The sequence below is a fragment of the Chinchilla lanigera genome, unplaced genomic scaffold, assembly GCF_000276665.1.
Source record: "Chinchilla lanigera isolate Chin_1 unplaced genomic scaffold, ChiLan1.0 scaffold00041, whole genome shotgun sequence".
Taxonomy (NCBI): Eukaryota; Metazoa; Chordata; class Mammalia; order Rodentia; family Chinchillidae; genus Chinchilla; species Chinchilla lanigera.
Window position 1 is genome coordinate 268,976 of NW_004955442.1, and position 18,550 is coordinate 287,525.

At 41.4% G+C, this 18,550-nt stretch overlaps 1 protein-coding gene and 1 long non-coding RNA gene across 4 annotated transcripts in view; one reads left to right on the forward strand and one right to left on the reverse strand.

Annotated features, from left to right (window-relative positions):
* Positions 1-223, reverse strand: part of LOC106149302 — an 8,521-nt gene extending 8,298 nt beyond the window's left edge. The window contains exon 1 of the long non-coding RNA XR_001235379.1: positions 35-223. This is a non-coding gene — a long non-coding RNA (uncharacterized LOC106149302). The remainder of the gene's footprint in view (positions 1-34) is intronic.
* A 183-nt stretch (positions 224-406) lies between these two features.
* The window catches only part of Mpv17l (MPV17 mitochondrial membrane protein-like), a 43,675-nt gene continuing 25,531 nt past the window's right edge, over positions 407-18,550 (forward strand). Inside the window, exons 1-4 of one of the 3 annotated variants that reach the window (XM_005391064.2) lie at positions 407-733; positions 3,514-3,584; positions 9,792-9,821; positions 9,999-10,376. In XM_005391064.2, coding sequence (XP_005391121.1) covers positions 424-733; positions 3,514-3,584; positions 9,792-9,821; positions 9,999-10,178 — 591 coding nt within the window. In that variant the 5' untranslated portion in view covers positions 407-423 and the 3' untranslated portion in view covers positions 10,179-10,376. Of the gene's footprint in view, positions 734-3,513; positions 3,585-9,791; positions 9,822-9,998; positions 10,377-18,550 lie in introns of those variants that run through there. The other 2 variants (XM_005391065.2, XM_013517741.1) reach the window with 2 other exon arrangements.

Genomic DNA, 18,550 nt, shown 5'->3' on the forward strand with positions numbered 1-18,550 from the left:
TTAAAGATAGAATTCATGTGCCACAAAAACTCACAGTTTTAAAGTGCGTAATTCCGTGGTCTTTCACATACTCACAAAATCATGCAACCACCACTCCTGCCTGATCACAAAACGTTCTCATCACTGCAAAAGAGAAGCCCATGCCCAGGTAGCAATTATTATCTGTTCTCCAATTACCCAGCCTCTGACCACGACTATTCTACTTTCTGTCTGTATGTGTCAGTTCTGGATAGTTCGCGTAAATACACTCAGGCACTAAGTGGACCAGGCACAGTGCAAAGGCTCAGCCCCACCTCCCCCAATGGACACGCGGGTTGGTGCGCGACGGGCGCCCAATCGCTCTCGAGCATCCGGAGACGCAGGTGGAGGTGGAGGTGGAGGCGGCAGTGGCCGTTGCAAGGTGCAGGAAGCCGGCGGGCAGGCATGGCGGGCTGGTGGCGGGCGCTTCCGCGCGCGGCCGGGCTCTACCCGTGGCCCACCAACGTGCTGCTCTACACCGGGCTCTTCTCCGCCGGCGATGCGCTGCAGCAGCGGTTGCGGGGCGGCCCGGCTGACTGGGGCCAGACGCGGCGCGTGGCCACGCTGGCCGTGACCTTCCACGGCAACTTTAATTACGCGTGGCTGCGCCTGCTGGAGCTGGCGCTGCCGGGCCGCGCACCGCGCGCCGTCCTTACCAAGGTGCTGTGCGACCAGCTACTTGGAGGGCCCATCGCGCTCTCAGCCTTCTACGTTGGTGAGGGGCTGGGAACCCGGGAACCTGGGAGCGATCCGCTGAGGTTGTAGGGCTTCGATAGGTGTGGGGAGAGATGGAGAGCACTGCGGCAGGAACTAGGAGCTCAGGAAACCAGGGCTAGAGGCCTTGGGGCGGGAACTGGAGGTCTAGGCACAGGGCCTGGGTGTCTGGATACGGGGACTGAGATTTCTGAAAGGGAGCAGTTAGGTAGTTGAGGAGGTGGGGAACCTGAAGGCCCTCAGGTCAGAGATCCAGGTGGCTCAAGTCAGAGCTGAGAAGCTGGGATTGGGCGGGGTGCAAGGCTGGGGCATAAGTGGGGCAGGCGGGGGGGCGGGGATGTGGGGGGCCGTGGGGGGGGTGTCCATTTTACCCTGAAAAGGACACATTGAAGACCCCAACTTGATGCCATAGAACCACTGTCCTGAGGGCCACTTGTCCTATGGAAAATCCAGGTACCAGTAACGTGGGAATCACTAACCCTGGGGCACACAGCTGGTAGAACCTGAAGTAGGGATTGATTCCTCAGAAAATTCTTCTCCTGGGTCGTAGTCCTGCTTTGGTAACAAAAGTTGACTGAGGGGATTCATACCTGTGCTGGAGCTCTGACCTCAGAAATTCCACCTTGGGGCCAGAAGGCTTGACTTTGGGAACCTTCTCTATGTCTGATTAACAAGGACAATAGAAGGGCCTGAGTGGCTTCTGTTATTCTACCAATGTCTATCGGCTTGAAGGGTAACTAGGGAAGGGTACTCACTACCTCAGAAAATCTCCAGGATTCTAGGCCTGATCTTGGCATAGGGGATCACAAAGTCTTCCCAAAACTGGAGGGGACCCCTGTCTGTAGCTGTTGGTGTCTTGTCAAACTGGTTGAGACGGGGCATGGTGACACACTCCTGTAATCCCAGCACTCAGGAGGCTGAGGCAGGAGGATTGCTATGAATTTGAGGCCAGCCTTGGCTACCTAGTGAGACCCTATCTCAAACAACTAAAAACAACTAAATTTGAAAAAAAAAAAAAAAAAAAAAACTGGTTGAGGACAGGCAAGCCAGCATTTTGAAGAACCTTACCCAGCCCTATAGGACTTATTTGAAGGAAGGCATGTTCAGTTCTTTTCTCTGCATGGCCGATAGGGCCAGTAGGGTTAAGAGAACAGAGGTCTTTTGGTGTATCCACAGTTTGTACCTAGTCCTTGGCTGTGACTTCTTGATCAGCTTTGCAAACAGGTTCTTGTGCCTGGTTCCTACCACAGCCTTGAACACTGAGGAAGGGTCTGGAAGCCAGGGGTGGAGTGGGGACCAGACTCTTGTTTCATCTTCAGACAACCAGAGACAGATGCTCTCATTATTTCTATGTTAGATTCGGGCAAACTGAGACGTGAGGAGTTGTGCAGTTTGCCCAAAGGCAACACAACCTAGGGCTCTCAGTTCTGATGCTCTAGTTACGAGAGTACTGTCAGTCTATCTGAGACAGAAAGATGCTGTTCCAGGGCTTAGGGACACCTATGATTCAGGCCAGAGGCCCCCAATATGGATTCCTCCTCAGATTGCTGCTTTGATTTTCAGATTTCTGGCCCAATTTCCCTGCCCTCATGCTATCCTTATAGGTGAAAAGTGGAGGGTGGTGCGTTGGATGTTTGTCCTTGGGGTTGCGTGAACCAGGCTTGTGCCAGGGCCCCTTTGGGGAGCCAGAGGAATAGAGGATTAAGAGGTCTGGCTTAGAAACTGGACACCTGGGTTGGATTCTTCTGCGCTAAGATCTTTGCTTCCTTTTAAATCTACCTATGTCAGCAATTATTTAGGAGGATTCAGGTGAAATGACGCACATGGAGTGCTTAGTATTTAGTACTGGCAAAGTGGAAGACAGTATTACTAATATTTTCTGGGTTTTCTTATGAATCTTATTCTAAGAATCTCCTGCATCTAACTAATAAATTTTTATCTCCCTCCCTCCTAATCAGGGATGGATTGTTTTGGGTTTTTTGAAGACAGGGTCTTGCCACGTAGCTCTGGCTAGCCTCAAACTCAGTGATCTTCCTGCCTCAGCATCCCAAGTGCAGGTGTCTGCCACCATGCCCATCTGGGAGAGAATTTCTAAGCACTCATTTTTATACCTTCTTAAAATAGAGTTTTGTCCTTGGTCCCCAAATTTCTTTTCAGTGATGCTGAAGGTGAAAAGTTTTTAAAGTGTTTTTAGGAACACTAAATTGGGGCTTTGCATTCAAACTCTGATTAGAAGAACACTGAAGAGAAATTTGTAGTTGCCAGAGTATTCTAGAGTTCACCAGCCTTTTCTAAAAAGAATGGGGTTAAGGTGGGGTTGGAGCTCAGTGATAGAGGTTGTGCTTAGTTTGGATGAAGCCCGGGGTTCACACCCCAGTACATATGCACGCACGCACACATGCACACACTATCAGACACACACACACATACACTGTCAGACACAGAAAATCACAAAAATTGGGAGGGGAGAGAAAAGTCACCTGTAGACTCACTATCCTAATGTAATTTTTGTGTATTCTTACGGTTTTTTTGTTTTAAAACTGTTCTGCTACAACTTTTGTATTCTCCTAGTTCCCTTTTGTATTTGTCATTCCTTTAACACTTACCCAGTTTTAGAATAGAGATTATTTTCTCTTTTCAGTGTTGGGTCAAAAGGCATCTACTGAGTGAATGATAATAGTGGGTTATTTGCATATTGGAATGGGAAACTTGAACATAAACTGGTATAGCAGTCTTATTTAATAATTTTAAAATGCTCTTGGTATATGTTTTTGCAAATAGGTATGAGCATTCTCCAGGGACAAGATGACATATTCTTAGACCTGAAGCAGAAATTTTGGAACACATATAAGGTAAGTAAGATAGGCTTTTGAAAATGTAATCAATATCTTTTTGTATATTTTTAACAATAAATACATCTTAATACACCTATTCTTAAACTAGGCTCCAGTTTGGTAGACCCAAGAGTTTAATATTTTGACAAAGAGATCTTGAGAACATGTTTTATGAGTTAGGGTCTCATTCTGTTGCCCAGGCCGGCCTCAAAGTCTGCTTATATGATCTCCCTGCCTCAGACTCCCAAGTAACTGAGGCTACAGGTATGCACCACTGTACCTGACTTGACTTTGTTTTAGTTGGTCAATCAGGGCAGGTTTTAGGAGTGGCTCTACTTCTCATGGATTGGAAAGAAATAATCTCTGCATTTTAGCCAATGTTTGCAATGATTTCTGACTTTATTATATTTATTCTTATTAGCACTCACTTCTTATTTATTTACTTGTTTTTGTTTTTTTGAGATGGAGTCTTGCTATGTAGTCCAGGCTGGCTTTGCACTCACTGTGTAGCCCAGGCTGGCCCAGAATTTGCAATTCTCCTGCCTCAGCCTCCTCAGTGCTGGGATTATAGGCTTGGCTTGTTAGCAATCACAATTTATTTTGTAAAGTTTGGAGCCTATCAGCAAAATAGGAATTGTGGAATGTGAGTGGGTTAATGAAATCATTCCCATGTTCAAAACCAGTGTTTGTGGGTGTGCATTCTTTAAGTCCCTGTGAAAAGAATCTTCTTAATAACACCTCTGTATTTACAGAGAAAGATAATGTTTCCCAGGATTATTCTGCTTGAAGCAGTCACCTGCTCTACTCTTTGTTCATTACAAATACATACAGCTCAGTCCAACCAATTAATTGTTTAATGAAGGTGCCTTGAATAGTGCCTTTAAGATCTGGCAGAATTAGGAATATTTTTCATCTGTTGCCTAGAGCATATTTGATTCTGTTAATAACAGGTGAATTTTCAGGATTCCAGAATATATGCAGTTGGACGTAGTGTTTCACAGGTACTTAATTCCCTTATGAGAAGCAGTGCCAAGGGGCTAAGAGAGTGTAGCCCAGTGGTAGAGCATGGATTAGCATGCACGAAGCCCTTGGCTCCACCTCAGCACAGGCATATGCGTGCGCGCGCGCACACACACACGCACGCACATGTAATGTCACACTGAGCTGTTACCTCACTGCTTCTAGCATCTTTCGCTGAATGGTACTGAGCTCCAGAACTCACATCACCCACTTGGTCTTTAGAGGCAGAAGGCAAGAAGATTTGAAGCTCAGGTTTCCCCTGAGGGGAACAGTTGTAGTAGTCCCTTATACCTCAGGACAGTTCCTACAAGGGAAACTGTTCAGAACTCTTATTTGGACAGAAATTGTGGGTCCATGGTGATATCACAATGTGATCGTCTTCTGCTTTAATTTGGAAAAAGAAACAAGGTTTCCCATTACGTTACAGGCTTTATGCAGATATATACCTCTAATATTTTAAAAATGAGTAAGAAGTAGAATTAGGAAGAAAGGCTAGAAGCAAGGGTTTGGAGATGTTTTGGAACCTCCCCTCTCAATGTAAATATACAGGTTAAAATTTGGAACAGAAACTTGGGAACCTTTGCATACATTTTTATTTTGTTTTTTTGTAGTGTGACCGAAACCTATATATATGGCCTCATATATGTTAGGCAAGTACTCTACTACTGAGCTGTATCCCCAACTCTACTCTCTTAGAAAATAGTGGTTATAATGAATTAGATTTAACTGTACCCATGAGAAGAAAGGAGTTTACCAGCAATCTGAAGTCTAGTTCCATTTAGTGATTTTTCTGAAGATCACCTGTAATAAACTATCTTCCAAGTGGCAGAGTAAAATAAAAGCAGATACATGCAATACACATTCTGTCCTTAAAGAACTTATAGTCTCATGAGATAGACAGTAGGTAAGTCATGCACTAGCGTGCTGTATGAGAAATGCTGTAGGGTCCCAGAGCAGAGGGGCACTTAGAGCAGCATGGAGGTATGTGGTGAAGTTCGAGGAACGCCTCCTGGGTCAGATGATGCCCAAGCTGAGGTCCCCCCATCCCCATACTGGTGATTGAACTTGGCTCTTTTGCACTGCACTACATCCCCAGCCCCACCCCCCTTTTAAAAATAAAATCAATTTAATGGCAGACCCTTACCCCAAGGCTACAGGGCTGTCCAGGCAAAGAGAAGAGGCATTTGCTACCGTATGGTCTACAGTGGCTGGCAGTGCCACAGAAGGGAGTTGTGTGGCACATAGCTGAGTGAGTAAGAAGATGAGAAGGGCCCTCAGTGCCTGGCATACTAGGATCCTTTCAGGTTAGTCCTTACCCTTGGGTGCCCAAGGTCCAGGTGAACCCTGCATTAGAGTCTCTAGAATAAATCCCTTTGCTTTGTTCCTTGGTACCTACCTTGTGTCAGCAGTCAGACTTGGACTGAGTGCGAGGTTCTAAATGAGCCAGAGAGGGGCTCGGCTTGACCTCATGGCCAGATGTGTCTCCTCTGGCTGTGCATGCGCAGGAGCCCACGGGGCCCAGCATGTGGCTTGTCTGGTTTGTCACGTGGCTGCAAAGGCGCAGATGAGAGTTTGCATTTTCTCTTCTTTCCCCTCCCTTGAGTATTTGTATTTTGGGTTGGTGTATACTTACACATACTTTTTCCCCCTTACCATCTTTCCCCCTCATCTCCACAACCCTCTCCCTTTAAGAAAAATAAATAAATTGCTGTGTATAATGTGAGAAAAAAATAAAGTGTGAACTAAATGAGTTGAGGAGCAACTGGGAATGAATTTGGATCTTGGAGGGTGTTAAGCGCCATGCGGAGGATCTTGAACTTCAGCCTTAGGTAATAGCACAAGAGACATTAATGGTTAGAGGTAATTGTGAGCAAGTTTACCTAAGAAATAAGGAAGCAGTGGGCATAGAAGTGACTTGAGAAGTACTGTATCTAGGAGGTAGCATTGATAGTCTTGAGCTGGGCATGGTTGCATATGCCTGAAATCCCAGTTGCTCAGGAGGCTGATGCAGGAGGGTTGCAAATTTGAGGTCAGACTGGGCAACTTAATAGGAGCCTGTCTCAACAATAAAAATTAAATAAATATAAAGGATTGGGAATGTAGCTTAATGATAGGGTACTTGCCTAGCATGTGCAACACCCTGGGTTCAGTTCTTAGCACTACCAAAAAAAAGGTAGGTCTTGATGCTTGATTAACTGTGGCAATGAAGGCCAAGGGCACCGAACGATCCGCTCCTCTGGAGTGAGCAGCTGTGTGGGTGGGGTCATCGTGTGAGACAGACCATAGAGGAGAGGGAGCCAATTTGAGAGAAAATGAGTTCAGTTTGGAAAATGTTGAATTTCAGATACCTTAGATTATTCTGAGGGAGACTTTCAGATGCACAGAGAAAAGTTCAGAGGTAGAGGAATTAGACAGGGGAGAATTTGGGCTCAGTGTAGGCTTTTAATTCAGGCTTGATAATCCCAGCACTCAGGAGGCTGAGGCAGGAGGATTGTCGGAAGTTGGAGACCAGCCTGGGCTACAAAGTGAGCTGAAGGCCAGCCTGAACTGCATAGCGAGACCCTGTCTAAAAAAAAAAAAAAAAATTCAGGCTTAATAAGGAAATAAAGAGCACAATTTTTGGAGTCAGAAGTAAGGAAGCTTCCACAGAGAATCTGCCGCACAAGGCCATCTTGTACCCAAGAAGTGTGTGAGAGCGTCAGTTGGTTGTTGGTGAGGAGCCACGCCTCTGCCCAGGCCCTGTTGTCTTGAGAAGGTAGGAAGGGTGTGTATCTTGGTTACTTTTCTCTCGTTGCTGAGACAAAATACCCAACACCCAAAATTAAGGAAGGAAAGGTTTATTTAGCTCACAGTCTGTGGAGGTTTCAGTCCGTAATCAGCTGACTCCCAGCACTTCAAGGCAGCAGAAGCAAAAGCAGCAAAAGCAAAAAGGGAGGAAAAGCCTCTTTTCCTCCTTTATATTGTATATGGGCTATCTGCCCACTCCACACCATCGCCGGGCCCTCCCCTTCCACAAGCTGAGGATGCTTACAAAGTAAGGACCCTGGCCCCCTGCTACATCACTGTTGAACTTTTAAACTTCTCAAGTTGGCACAATGAACAACATCCCAGAGCGGTAAGGGCGTGTCCTTTTTACCTCAATGGCTGAAACTAATACATAATCTGTTGAGAAGCATTTTTAAGACCATGCAAATGGACATAATGTATCCCGTCCAGTGGATCTTCTTTTTCTGTTTTATTTTTGTTTTTGAGACAGGATCTCACTTTATAGTTCTGGCTGCCCTTGAACTTGCTATGTAGCCCAGTGTAGCTTCCAACCCACAGCTTCCTGAGTGCTGGGAACCACCATGCCCAGGTCCCTGTCTAGTATTTCTGCATCCATTTCTGATTCTGCCTGTGCCACTCTTTGCTGTTGTGATGGGCTGCCCAGGGCGAGTTAGTTTCTACCTCCAGCCCTGGCCCCCGTATAGAGATGACACTCCACGTTCTAGAGTGAGCTCTAGCCCACTCTTCTCTGCCAGGTGTTTCTCTATTAGTAGTGTGGATGCAGGGGCTCCCATTTTTTCAATTGCTTATAATTCACTGCTGTGGTTAATTATTTTTGGTGCTCAAATGTCCCAGATTTGGCCAGTGAGAGGCCCTTTAAGCTGGCCCTATGTCCTTGCCACATCCTCTGTTTCTTCTCTCTCTCTGTCTCTTTTTAAAAAAAAAAACAAAACAAAACAAAAAAAAAACACTTCCTTACTTTCTGGCATAACAAGATGTTCCAGACTTATCTTTTACTTTGTTCTCACCCTGCCCCAGTCCTGAATCAGCTGTTTCTTTAGGAAGTCCTGAAGCCAGGCACAGTGGCACCTGCCTGTAATCCCAGCACTTGGGAGGCTGAGGCAGTAGGATCTTTGTGAGTTTGAGGCCAACCTGGGCTACAAAGTGAGCTCAACTCCAGCCTGAGCTGCATAGCAAGACCTTGTCTCAAAAAGACAAGAAAAAAAAAAAAAAAAGAAGCCAAAGAAAAAAATACAAGAAATCCTGATTCTGTTTTGTGAGGATGATGTAAAAGTTAAAGATCTGAGCAGTAAAGCTGGATGTGGTGGTACATGCCTGTAATCCCGGCACTCAGGAGGCTGAGGCATGAGGATCCTTGCAAGTTCGAGGCCAACCTGGGCTACAAAGTGAGCTCAAGGCCAGCCTGAACTGCATAGCAAGACCCTGTCTCAAAAAAAAAAAGATCTGACCAGTAGGTGCTTCCACATTCTGACAAGAAAAATAATGACCAAAAAAGTAAAGTAGTGTTTGCACAGGAAGAGTCTTCTGATTATTTTTTGCTAAAGTATTAACTTCTCACATGAATTTATACTTTAAATATACATTATATATTATATGTAACATTTAAGTATAAAATATATATTATAGCTTAAATTGCAACTGTTTTAGAAACTTAAGAAAATACAAATTAGGGAAAAAAAACAAACCCTAGTACCACTTTAAAGGACTATTTTGAAGAAAACCTCTGGCTTTTTTTTTTTGAGATATAGTTGGCATACGAAGACCTTGATTTTTTTCCACAGCCCATAATGATAGCCATTTGCAGTGGCACACACCTGTAACTGCCAGCTACTCAGGAGCTGGGTGTGGGAGGATCACATAACCCCAAGAGTTCGAGACCAGCCTGGACCACATAGTGAGACCCACCCTAAAACAATGCACAAATATATGTAGTTGTTTCTGAGTAGTTGTCTTCCAGAATTGGTATTGACTCTGTTCAGCTTTTCCTTTTGCACTTATGAATATAACTAACAAAAATGTCATACACTTCCCAGTAATAGCTTTTCCACAACTCTATCCTCTTTTGCGCTACAGGTCTTCAGTAGCCTTAATCAGCCTAGTCTGAAATGTAATGCCACCTGGGTGCCCTATCTGCCTGTAATCCCAGCACTTGTGATTATCTTTCATGGGATGAACTACATGTTTGTTCTGTGTGATTAAAAAGCATTAAAAAAAAAAATAAAATAAAATAAAAAATAAAAAATAAAAAGCATTGTAGGGCCTGGGGATTTAGCTCAGCGGCAAAAGCGCCTGCTTGGCAAGCGCAAGGTCGTGAGTTCGGTTCCCGGTACCGGAGAAAAATCAAAAAATCAAAAAATCAAAAAATAAAAAAATAAAAAGCATTGTAATAAAGTGTTTTCCTTTTGAAATTTCTTCCAGAGTGGTCTGATGTACTGGCCTTTTGTGCAGGTGAGTTTCACATGCCTCAGAACCTGAGGTTGGGCTGCAGCTCAGCGACAGAGCAGTTGCCTAACGTGTGTGAGCTCCTGGGCTTGATCCCAGTGCTGCAAAAAAACCAGCCTCAGTCAGAAGGCTGACTCGTGGCTGGGACTCCTGTCCACCTCTCACAGACTGTCTCTGTTTCAGCTGACCAACTTCAGCCTCATTCCTGTGCACTGGAGAACAGCTTACACTGGACTCTGTGGTTTCCTCTGGGCCACCTTCCTTTGCTTTTCCCAGCAGACCGGGGATGGCACATTGAAGTCAGCCTTTATTCTCCTCCGTACCAAGGCAGCTGGTGCAGTTGAGAGACCTCCAGAGAAGTGAGAAATCGAGGACTCCTTTAACAGGCCCAAGGTTTTTTCCCCCTAAAGTGCACTGGATTGCCTACAGAGAAAATACTTGATTTACCTGTTATGTGGTTCATTTTGAAGAGTTACTGTTCCCTAGACCTACTTGTTTTTTAATTATATTATTATTATTATTGTTACTTTGTTTTTTAAAGGCAGGGTCTTGCCATATATTCTTAAACTCAAGATGTAGCTCAGGCTGGCCTTGAATTTGTGCTCCCCCTGCCTTGGCTTCCTGAGGGCTGGTATTACAGGAAAGTACCACCACACCCAGCCCAGTTATTATTTTAAATTTTATCCAAATCTGTTCTCTTTAGTCTGAAAGTCTTACTTCTCATATGATTTCACATCTCTGCTATTTTGGTTAAAAATACCAATAATGACGAAGTGGCATTTTAGAATTATTTATATTTTAATATTTCAGTGGTGGTTGAGTTCAGGAAAACCAAGTTCTGATTGTTTACATTTCTATTCTAAAATCACAGGTTATCTCTTAAACACTTATTTGATCAGATTAACTTTTATGTCAGAAATAATCCTTATAGTTTTCTTTTTTTTCCCCTTTTGTTGAGACAGGGTCTCACTTCATAGTTCAGATTGGCCTTGAACTTACTATATAGCCCACACTGATGTGAAACTTGTGGAGATCCTCCTGCCTTGGAGAAATAGTCCTTATAGTAAAATTTCTATTTCCATAAGATTTAATCACAGACAAGATTTAATAAGATTTCACCCCAAAATACTTTGTAATAATTTATTATTCTGATACTAAGATTGTGTAAGTACATTTTTGTCATCAAAAAAGAATGGTGTATGATTGATGTGTTCTATAGGAAATATTTTATTGATGTCCTCTACTTTTATAGTATCAGTGTATAGAGTATGATTGATGGTTTTCTATAGGAAATATTTTATTGATGTCTTGTACTTTTATAGTGTCAATGTATAGTGCTTATAATTACTTTTTAAAATTTTGAGCATATTCAGTTGACAGAAGTGCTCCATTTCTATAATACAGAAGAAAATGTTTGACTTTATAAATGCATACATACGCACACACCAACACACACACAGAGAGAGAGACTCACTAAGTCACCCTGACTGGCCTCAAACTCTTATTCCTGTTACCTCAGCCTCCCCTGCAGGGGGACTGCAGGTGTGCCACCATGCCTGATGTGAACTGTATTGAATAAAAGTTCTAAAACTAATAATTTGGAGTTGGGCATGGTGGTACATGCCTGCAGTCCCAGCACTCAGGGAGGCTGAGTCAGGAGGAGTCCAAGTTCAAGCTCAGCCTGGGTAACTGAGTGACTTTGTAAGACTGTCTCAAAATAAAAAATAAAAAGGGCTATAGATGTAGGTGAAGGTGAAGGATTAAATCCTGTGAAGGTTCTGGATTAAATTCTCTGTACCAGAAAAACAAAGAAAATTAAACTAATAATTTGGGCCAAGTGTATAGCTCAGTAGTAGAGCATTTGCCTAACATGCAAAGCCCTGGGTTGAATCCTCAGCACCAAAAAGAAGAAACACCTAGTTAAATTTTCTCCCACTGGGAAGAGAAGCGCAAATCCATACTGTACCAGGGAAAATAGTTTCCTAAAATTTACACTACTTTCGTATTTTCTTTCTCTCTTTTTGTGCGGAGGGGGGAGATGGGTGTCGCTAGGCCTTGAATCCAGGGCCTTGTGCGTGCTAAGGAAGCACTCTACCATTCAGCTATACCATCAGCCCACAGATATAATACTTTTAAAATTTAGTGCTTTAAATAAATCTTTATATTTTAATGTAGACATGAGAAATGAGTCTTTCAGATTCATTCAGTGTGTCCAATACCAGCAGGTTTAAAAATGTGACTAGCTGGGCACAGTGGCACTTGCCTGTAGTCCTACCTACTTGGGAGGCTAGCAAGAATGTTGCTTGAGTTTAAGACCATCCTGGGCAACATAGCAAGATCCTATCTCAAAAAACAGTAAGTCTAAAAAATAAATACAAAAAAGTAAGCAACTATATAAAGTTATGTGAAAACTGTAAACAATATCAGCAAATTTCATCTCAGAATTATCTCACAATTCTGTTGTTTCCAATGGAATTTTCCCCAGATTTCAAAATGTGAAGCACTGACCTCTTACTTTATCTTGAGAGCTTATTTTTAAGATCAATTTAAGAATGTATATCTAAATTTTTGAGCATGTAATTTATATAATTTGTAATAATTCTTATAGAAGTCATAAGCATGTAACTTCTAAGTATATAATTTATTTGAATATAATAGATATTAATATATTTTACATTAGGACAATAGGAATTTTCTTGTGTTATTTACATTATTTTAAAAGTAGTTACTACAATAGAAAAGCTATTTTATAATAAATAAGATGACCACTGGGCATAATGGCACACGCCTGTAATCCCAGCACTCAGGAGGCTGAAGCAGGAAGATTGTCACAAGTTTGAGACCAGCCTAGGCTACAAAGTGAGCTGAAGGCCAGCCTGAACTGCAAAGCAAGACCCTGTGTCAAAAAGACAAAAAAAAAAAAAAAAAGACGAATTTTATCATAAGCCTATGTAGGGTGCCTAGTGTAGTGGCACATGCCTGTAATCCCAGCACTCTGGAGGCTGAGGCAGAAGGACTGCTGCAAGTTCAAGGCCAGTGCACTGCATAGTGAAACCCTGTCTCAAGAAGACAAAAAAAAAGCTTATACTGGGTAATTACCTGCCAAATTTTTTGGAAACCTGATTTCCATTTGCAGTCTCCAAGATATCTCCCTTACTCAGATAACTGAAAAACGATTTCTCAGTTCAGGGAGAGTCTTTCCCACTATACAAATGGATGCAATGGAAATGAGATGAGGTTTTGAGGGAGAGAGCAAAGAGCTAGAAAAAGTATTTAAGCTCTGGGGTTGTTGCTCAGTGGAGGAATGTTTGCCTAGCAGGTGCGGTCCCTGGGTTTCATCTCAAGCACAGAAAAAAAGAAAAAAAAGAGATGAAAGAAAAAGAAAAGATATTTAGCTTCTAACTTAGAAGGAAATTTCCACTCACTGTTCTTCAGCTTGAAAAATGTAGTTGCTTCTGTGTGGCTTCCTTGTAATTATAAATCATGCATAATTTGCACCTTAGGAAAATTAATAAAAGTTACTCTCTTTTATCTGAGTCATAGTTTATTTTATCAGAAAGAATTAGGCAGATTGAGAATCAGGGTATGTTTAAAATTTTTTAAGAATCAAGTTTGAGGACTTTTTTTATAAGACCTTCATATTTTTCTCAAAATCTGTTCAGTAGGACGGTTTAGTGAATAAAGTAACTGATTATCTGCCCACTATACTGTTAGTGAAATTGGGCAGTTAGGGATTGATACAAATGAAGTACGCTTTAGGAAATTTAATTATTACCTGATTTGTATTGATGCTGTTTGGGTCAGAGTAAGAAACTGTTTAATGAATGAAAGAAATTACAGGTACTAAAAGTTAAGGCTCAAAGAAGAAAATATTTTCATATTATAGTACTTCATTAATAATTGTAATTTTGATTTTTAATGATTTGAAGGAAAATACATTCTATTTCCTTTGCATTAAAACTTAGACGTAAAGAAAATTAACTTTGGTAGTTTAGGTTATATCTAAATAGGGCCTTGCGTCAACAATGTTGAATACACTTGACAAAATTAAATGTGGATAGTGTCTTTAATAGAGATGGTTACCCAGCACTGCAGTTCCTCAGTCATACATCACTGCCATATACTTTACTTGATTACAATTTTTCTTCCAAAGACCGTCATGCTTTGGGATTCATTTGTAGCTATCAAAAATATTTTTTGTTACATGGGCAATTTACTTTTAGGTCAGTGGAATTTTATGTGAATTTCTACAGAGTGTTTGCCAAAACAAATTATGTTTAGAACATGCTTTAACAATATATTCTGGAGGCAACTTTCATTTGAAATTAAGTTCATCTTCTGAGAGTATTAAAAAGTTAATGGATTTCCGTGCCTGAAGACTTTGACCTTGCACTGGCAATATTTAATCCAGTTTTACTTCTAAGTCATAGAGTCTAAAAGAACTAAGTTGCTGAAAAATGTGACTCAAACTATTGGAAATTTCTTCTTTTCATACCATCAGCAGCTTGTAAATGAAGGGAAAAATCTTGTGTTTAAAGGTAAAGTATGTACTTGGGGTTTCAAGAGAAAGAACACATAAAGAGATGTGAGGACAGAGTAATTAGTAAGTGAACAATATTTTTGGCATATGCGTATGAGCTTGTCTTTTTCTAGTTCCAGTTTTTCTTGTTCTTTGTAAGTCTGTCTTTCGCCCATTTTTTCCTTCTTTCTTTGTCAACGCCCAAGTGAAACCTCCTTTTCTGGAGCTAAGGATGTAGCTTCTCAGTGGCGCCTAGAGACAGCAAAGCCCCAAAACAGAAACAAAATCCTGATCTTCCACGCTTTACCCACTGGCTGCAACTGGATCACCCAGACCCTCCAGGGAGCCGAATAATGGTTAAGGGCTGGCAGTCAGAGTACTTAAGTGACTCTTCAGTCGCTCTGTGCAGGAGGTGGTGCCCCCCTTTTTCCTTTCCTTCTTGTGAGTGCCTGGCCTTTATTTTCTCTGGCTATAGCATTCTGTCTTCCAAATTCTCATTTCTTTTCCTTGCCTCTCACAAATCCTATTTTTATCTGGCTGATTTCAGCTAAGTGGTAGAAAAGTAGGCTTATTACTCTAATTTGTAGGGGGTTTTTTGTAATTGCTAATGCAAACTTATTTCTGGATGGATTTTTCAGGAGTTCTTGCTGAAGGAGGAGGGTGTATTTTTGGCAGAAGTTTTCCAATTCACCTTGCATGATGCTGTCCACTTTCCATTGTACTGGAGACTGAACCCAGAGCCTTGGCACTGAGCTACATCACTCATCTTTTTTTTGTTTGTTTGTTTGTTTTTTCTCCAGTACCGGGAACCGAACTCACGACCTTGCGCTTGCCAGGCAGGCGCTTTGCCGCTGAGCTAAATCCCCAGCCCCCTACTCATCTTTTTTTTGAGACAGGGTCTCACTAAGTTCTAATAAGCAGCCCAGATTGGCCTCAAACCTGCAGTCGTTCTGCCTCAGCCTCCCGAGTAGTTGGGATTAAAGGCATGTGGCACCGTGCCCAGCAACTATGAGCACCTTGGGGGAAGAATGTTTTTCACTCATGTTTGTATCTGAGGTGTCCAGCACAGTGTTAACAGCGAGCAGAAACTCAGGAACATTGTTGAATGAACTAACGTAGTTGGTAGATTTCTTGTCTGTCACCTTTTGTCTCTGACTAGTTCTGAGAAGTCTGGACTAATCTCCCTTTCACTTTCATCCATACCAAAATGGAAATTCATCCAGTGGCCAAATAATTGACAAATAACAGGAAAATCCACTACCTTTTATCAGGCTGCTAGTTGCTGGGTTGTGTTTGTTATGGATTCCATGTATGTTTGGGGTCCAGGAGTTGGTTCCTGTAAGTGGCAGAGCCCTCTTGGAGCCGAGACTATTTTGCAGTGCTCTTATCTATTTCTGTACTGAGGTCAGTTACTTGGTCAAGAGCTTGCCATGCTGGGCTGGAGATATAGCTCAGTGGCACAAGCACCTACCTGCCTGACAAGCGCAAGGTCCTGAGTTTGGTTCCTGGTACAAAAAAAAAAAAGTACTTGCCATGTCTGAATATTGCCATTTTAGTATTCTTGACAAAAAGCTCTATTTGTTCATTTTCTAATATTTGTGTCAGTGTCTTACTCCTCAGAGCCATGGAACTAAAATTCTCTTTTCATATTTTGGGTGGAAAGAGTTGTTTAACAACACTAATTGCTTCATTTCTAAGTTTAAATTTTATGTGCTTGAATTATTTATACATATATATATGTGAAGTTTTTGATGTGATATAACAGTATGTGTGAAAATTAAATGCCTTTTGGTTAAGTGCAGAAATGACTCTGGCTGCTCTGTTATTAATGGAATGGGATTATTCTGAGAAATATTATAAAGCTAATGAAGTCTATATCCTATAGTCTTTCCTACCTAATAATTTATTGCAAATATAAGATTTTTTCTAAAAAAAAAATTTGAGACAAGGTTTCCCTGTGTTGCCCAGGCTTATGTCAAGGTTGTATGCTCAAGTGATGCTCACGTCTGAGCCCACCAAGAAGCGTGGACTGCTGGGGATGGACCACCATACCCAGCCTGAAAATGCAAGAGGAGTGACATACATGTTGTCTTTATCTATTTATGTGTATTGTTCATTACTTGTTGAATTCTTCTAAATGTTACCTCTTTTTCTATGCATGTAAGTATGGTCATAGGGCTGAAAATTTGGCATTGAAATCATTAACCAAGTGACTTCTCATAGTTTTTGTAGCATAAGTGGAAAAAAAGGTAACATTAAGATTCATCTTAGGAGTAGTGGTGCAGACCTGTAACCACAGCTATCTGGGAGGCTGAGACAGGAGGATCACAAGCTTTAGCTCACCCTGGATAACTTAGCAAGATCCTGTCTCAGAATTTTAAAAGAAAAATTTAAAAAGGGTTGAGGATGTAGCTTATTGTTCCCTGGATTCAATTCTCAATACTGAAGGAGAAAAGAAAAAAAAAGATTTGTTTTATTAATACTGAATAAGCAAACTTAAAACTGAACTTCAAATTGTTGAAGTTGTGTCTTCTATCTGGGGCTCATGTGGCTTTATTTGACCTGGTGTCCACTAATTTCTTGTGGATTTAAACTTGTTTCTGCTGTCTTGACTGAAGTAAATTTGCCTGGACACATTTAATGAATGATCTGAGAATATAAATTTGAAAAATAAGTTGACTGTTCTGTAGTTGAGTTCAGCAAACATTTATACGTTATCCTGTTTTAAGCATGTCCAGTCACACTTTGCTTAACGACGGGGGTAGGTTGAGAAGTGAGTCCTTAGGCTATTTTGTTTTGTGAACTCCATAGAGTGTGCTTACACAAACCCAACTGAGAGAGCCTGTTGCCTGCCCAGTATATGATATGGCATAGCATTCTGCTCTAGAGGCTGTGATAGACAAAACAGCAAGAAAATCAGGCACATGAGGGAATGATTCGGTCAAGAAACACAGTGAACATGATATATTATAAAGCTTGTCAGTTAACATGTCATATTGTTTTACAAGAAACTTTTGTTATAATGCCAGTACAACATACCAGAACTTATGGTACACAATGAAAGCAGTCCTAAAATGAAAGTTAATAGCTGTGAATGCCCACATCACAAAAGCAACACAAGCCCGATTTAAATAACCTAATGATATACCTCAAGGTCCTAGAAAAAAACAAGAACAACCCAAACTCAAACTGAGTACAAGGAAGGACATTTTTAAGATCAGAGCAGAAATCAATGAACTTAAGACCAAAAAATCAATATAAAGAATCGGCTGAAGAGTTGATTCTATAAACAAAATAAACCGTTAGCTAATAAATGAAAAAAGTGAAAATCACAGTGGACACTGGCAAAATCTAAAAGATTATTGACGGCTACTTCACAAACCTGTGCACCAATAAATTGGAGAATTCAGGAGAAATGGGTAGATTCCTAGATACATGTGAATTACCAAAACAGAACCAAGAAGCTTAAAAAATCCTGAATAATCTAATAACAGGCAATGAAATTGAAGCAGTGATTAAAAAAAAAAACTTACCAATTAAGAGAAGCCCACATCCAGATTTACTACTAAATTCTACGTAAACTTCAGAGAAGATCTAACACCAACACTCCTCAATAGTTCTTTAATGAAATTGAATGGGAAAGTCATTCTTGGAAGCTAGCACTACCTGATTCTAAAGCTAGACAAGGATCCAATAACAATAACAAAAAACTAGACCAATCTCTTCGATTAATATAATGCACAAATCCTCAACAAGATACTGGCAAACAAAATACAACAAATCATCAAAAAGATCAGACATCATGACGAAGTAGGCTTCATCCCAGGGATGCAAAGATGGTTCAACTTACACAAGTGAATAAATGTAATATGTCACAGAAACAGAAGCAAGGGCAAAAATCACATGATCATCTCAAGAGATCCAGAAAGAGCCTCTGGTGAAATACATTCTTTCATGATGAGAACACTGAAGAAAATAGGGGATAAGACTTTATCTCAATCTAATAAAAGCCACTTATGACAAGCCTACTGCCAGCATCATGTTAAATAGGGAAAAACCAGAAAGCTTTCCCTCTAACATCAGGAACAAGACAAGGAAGTCTACTGTCATCACTCCTTATCAACATAGCACTCAGAATACTGGCATGAGCAGTTAGGCAAGGAAAAGAAAGAAAAGGGATGTGGTATTTACAAGCTTAAATATCACATAGTTTCTC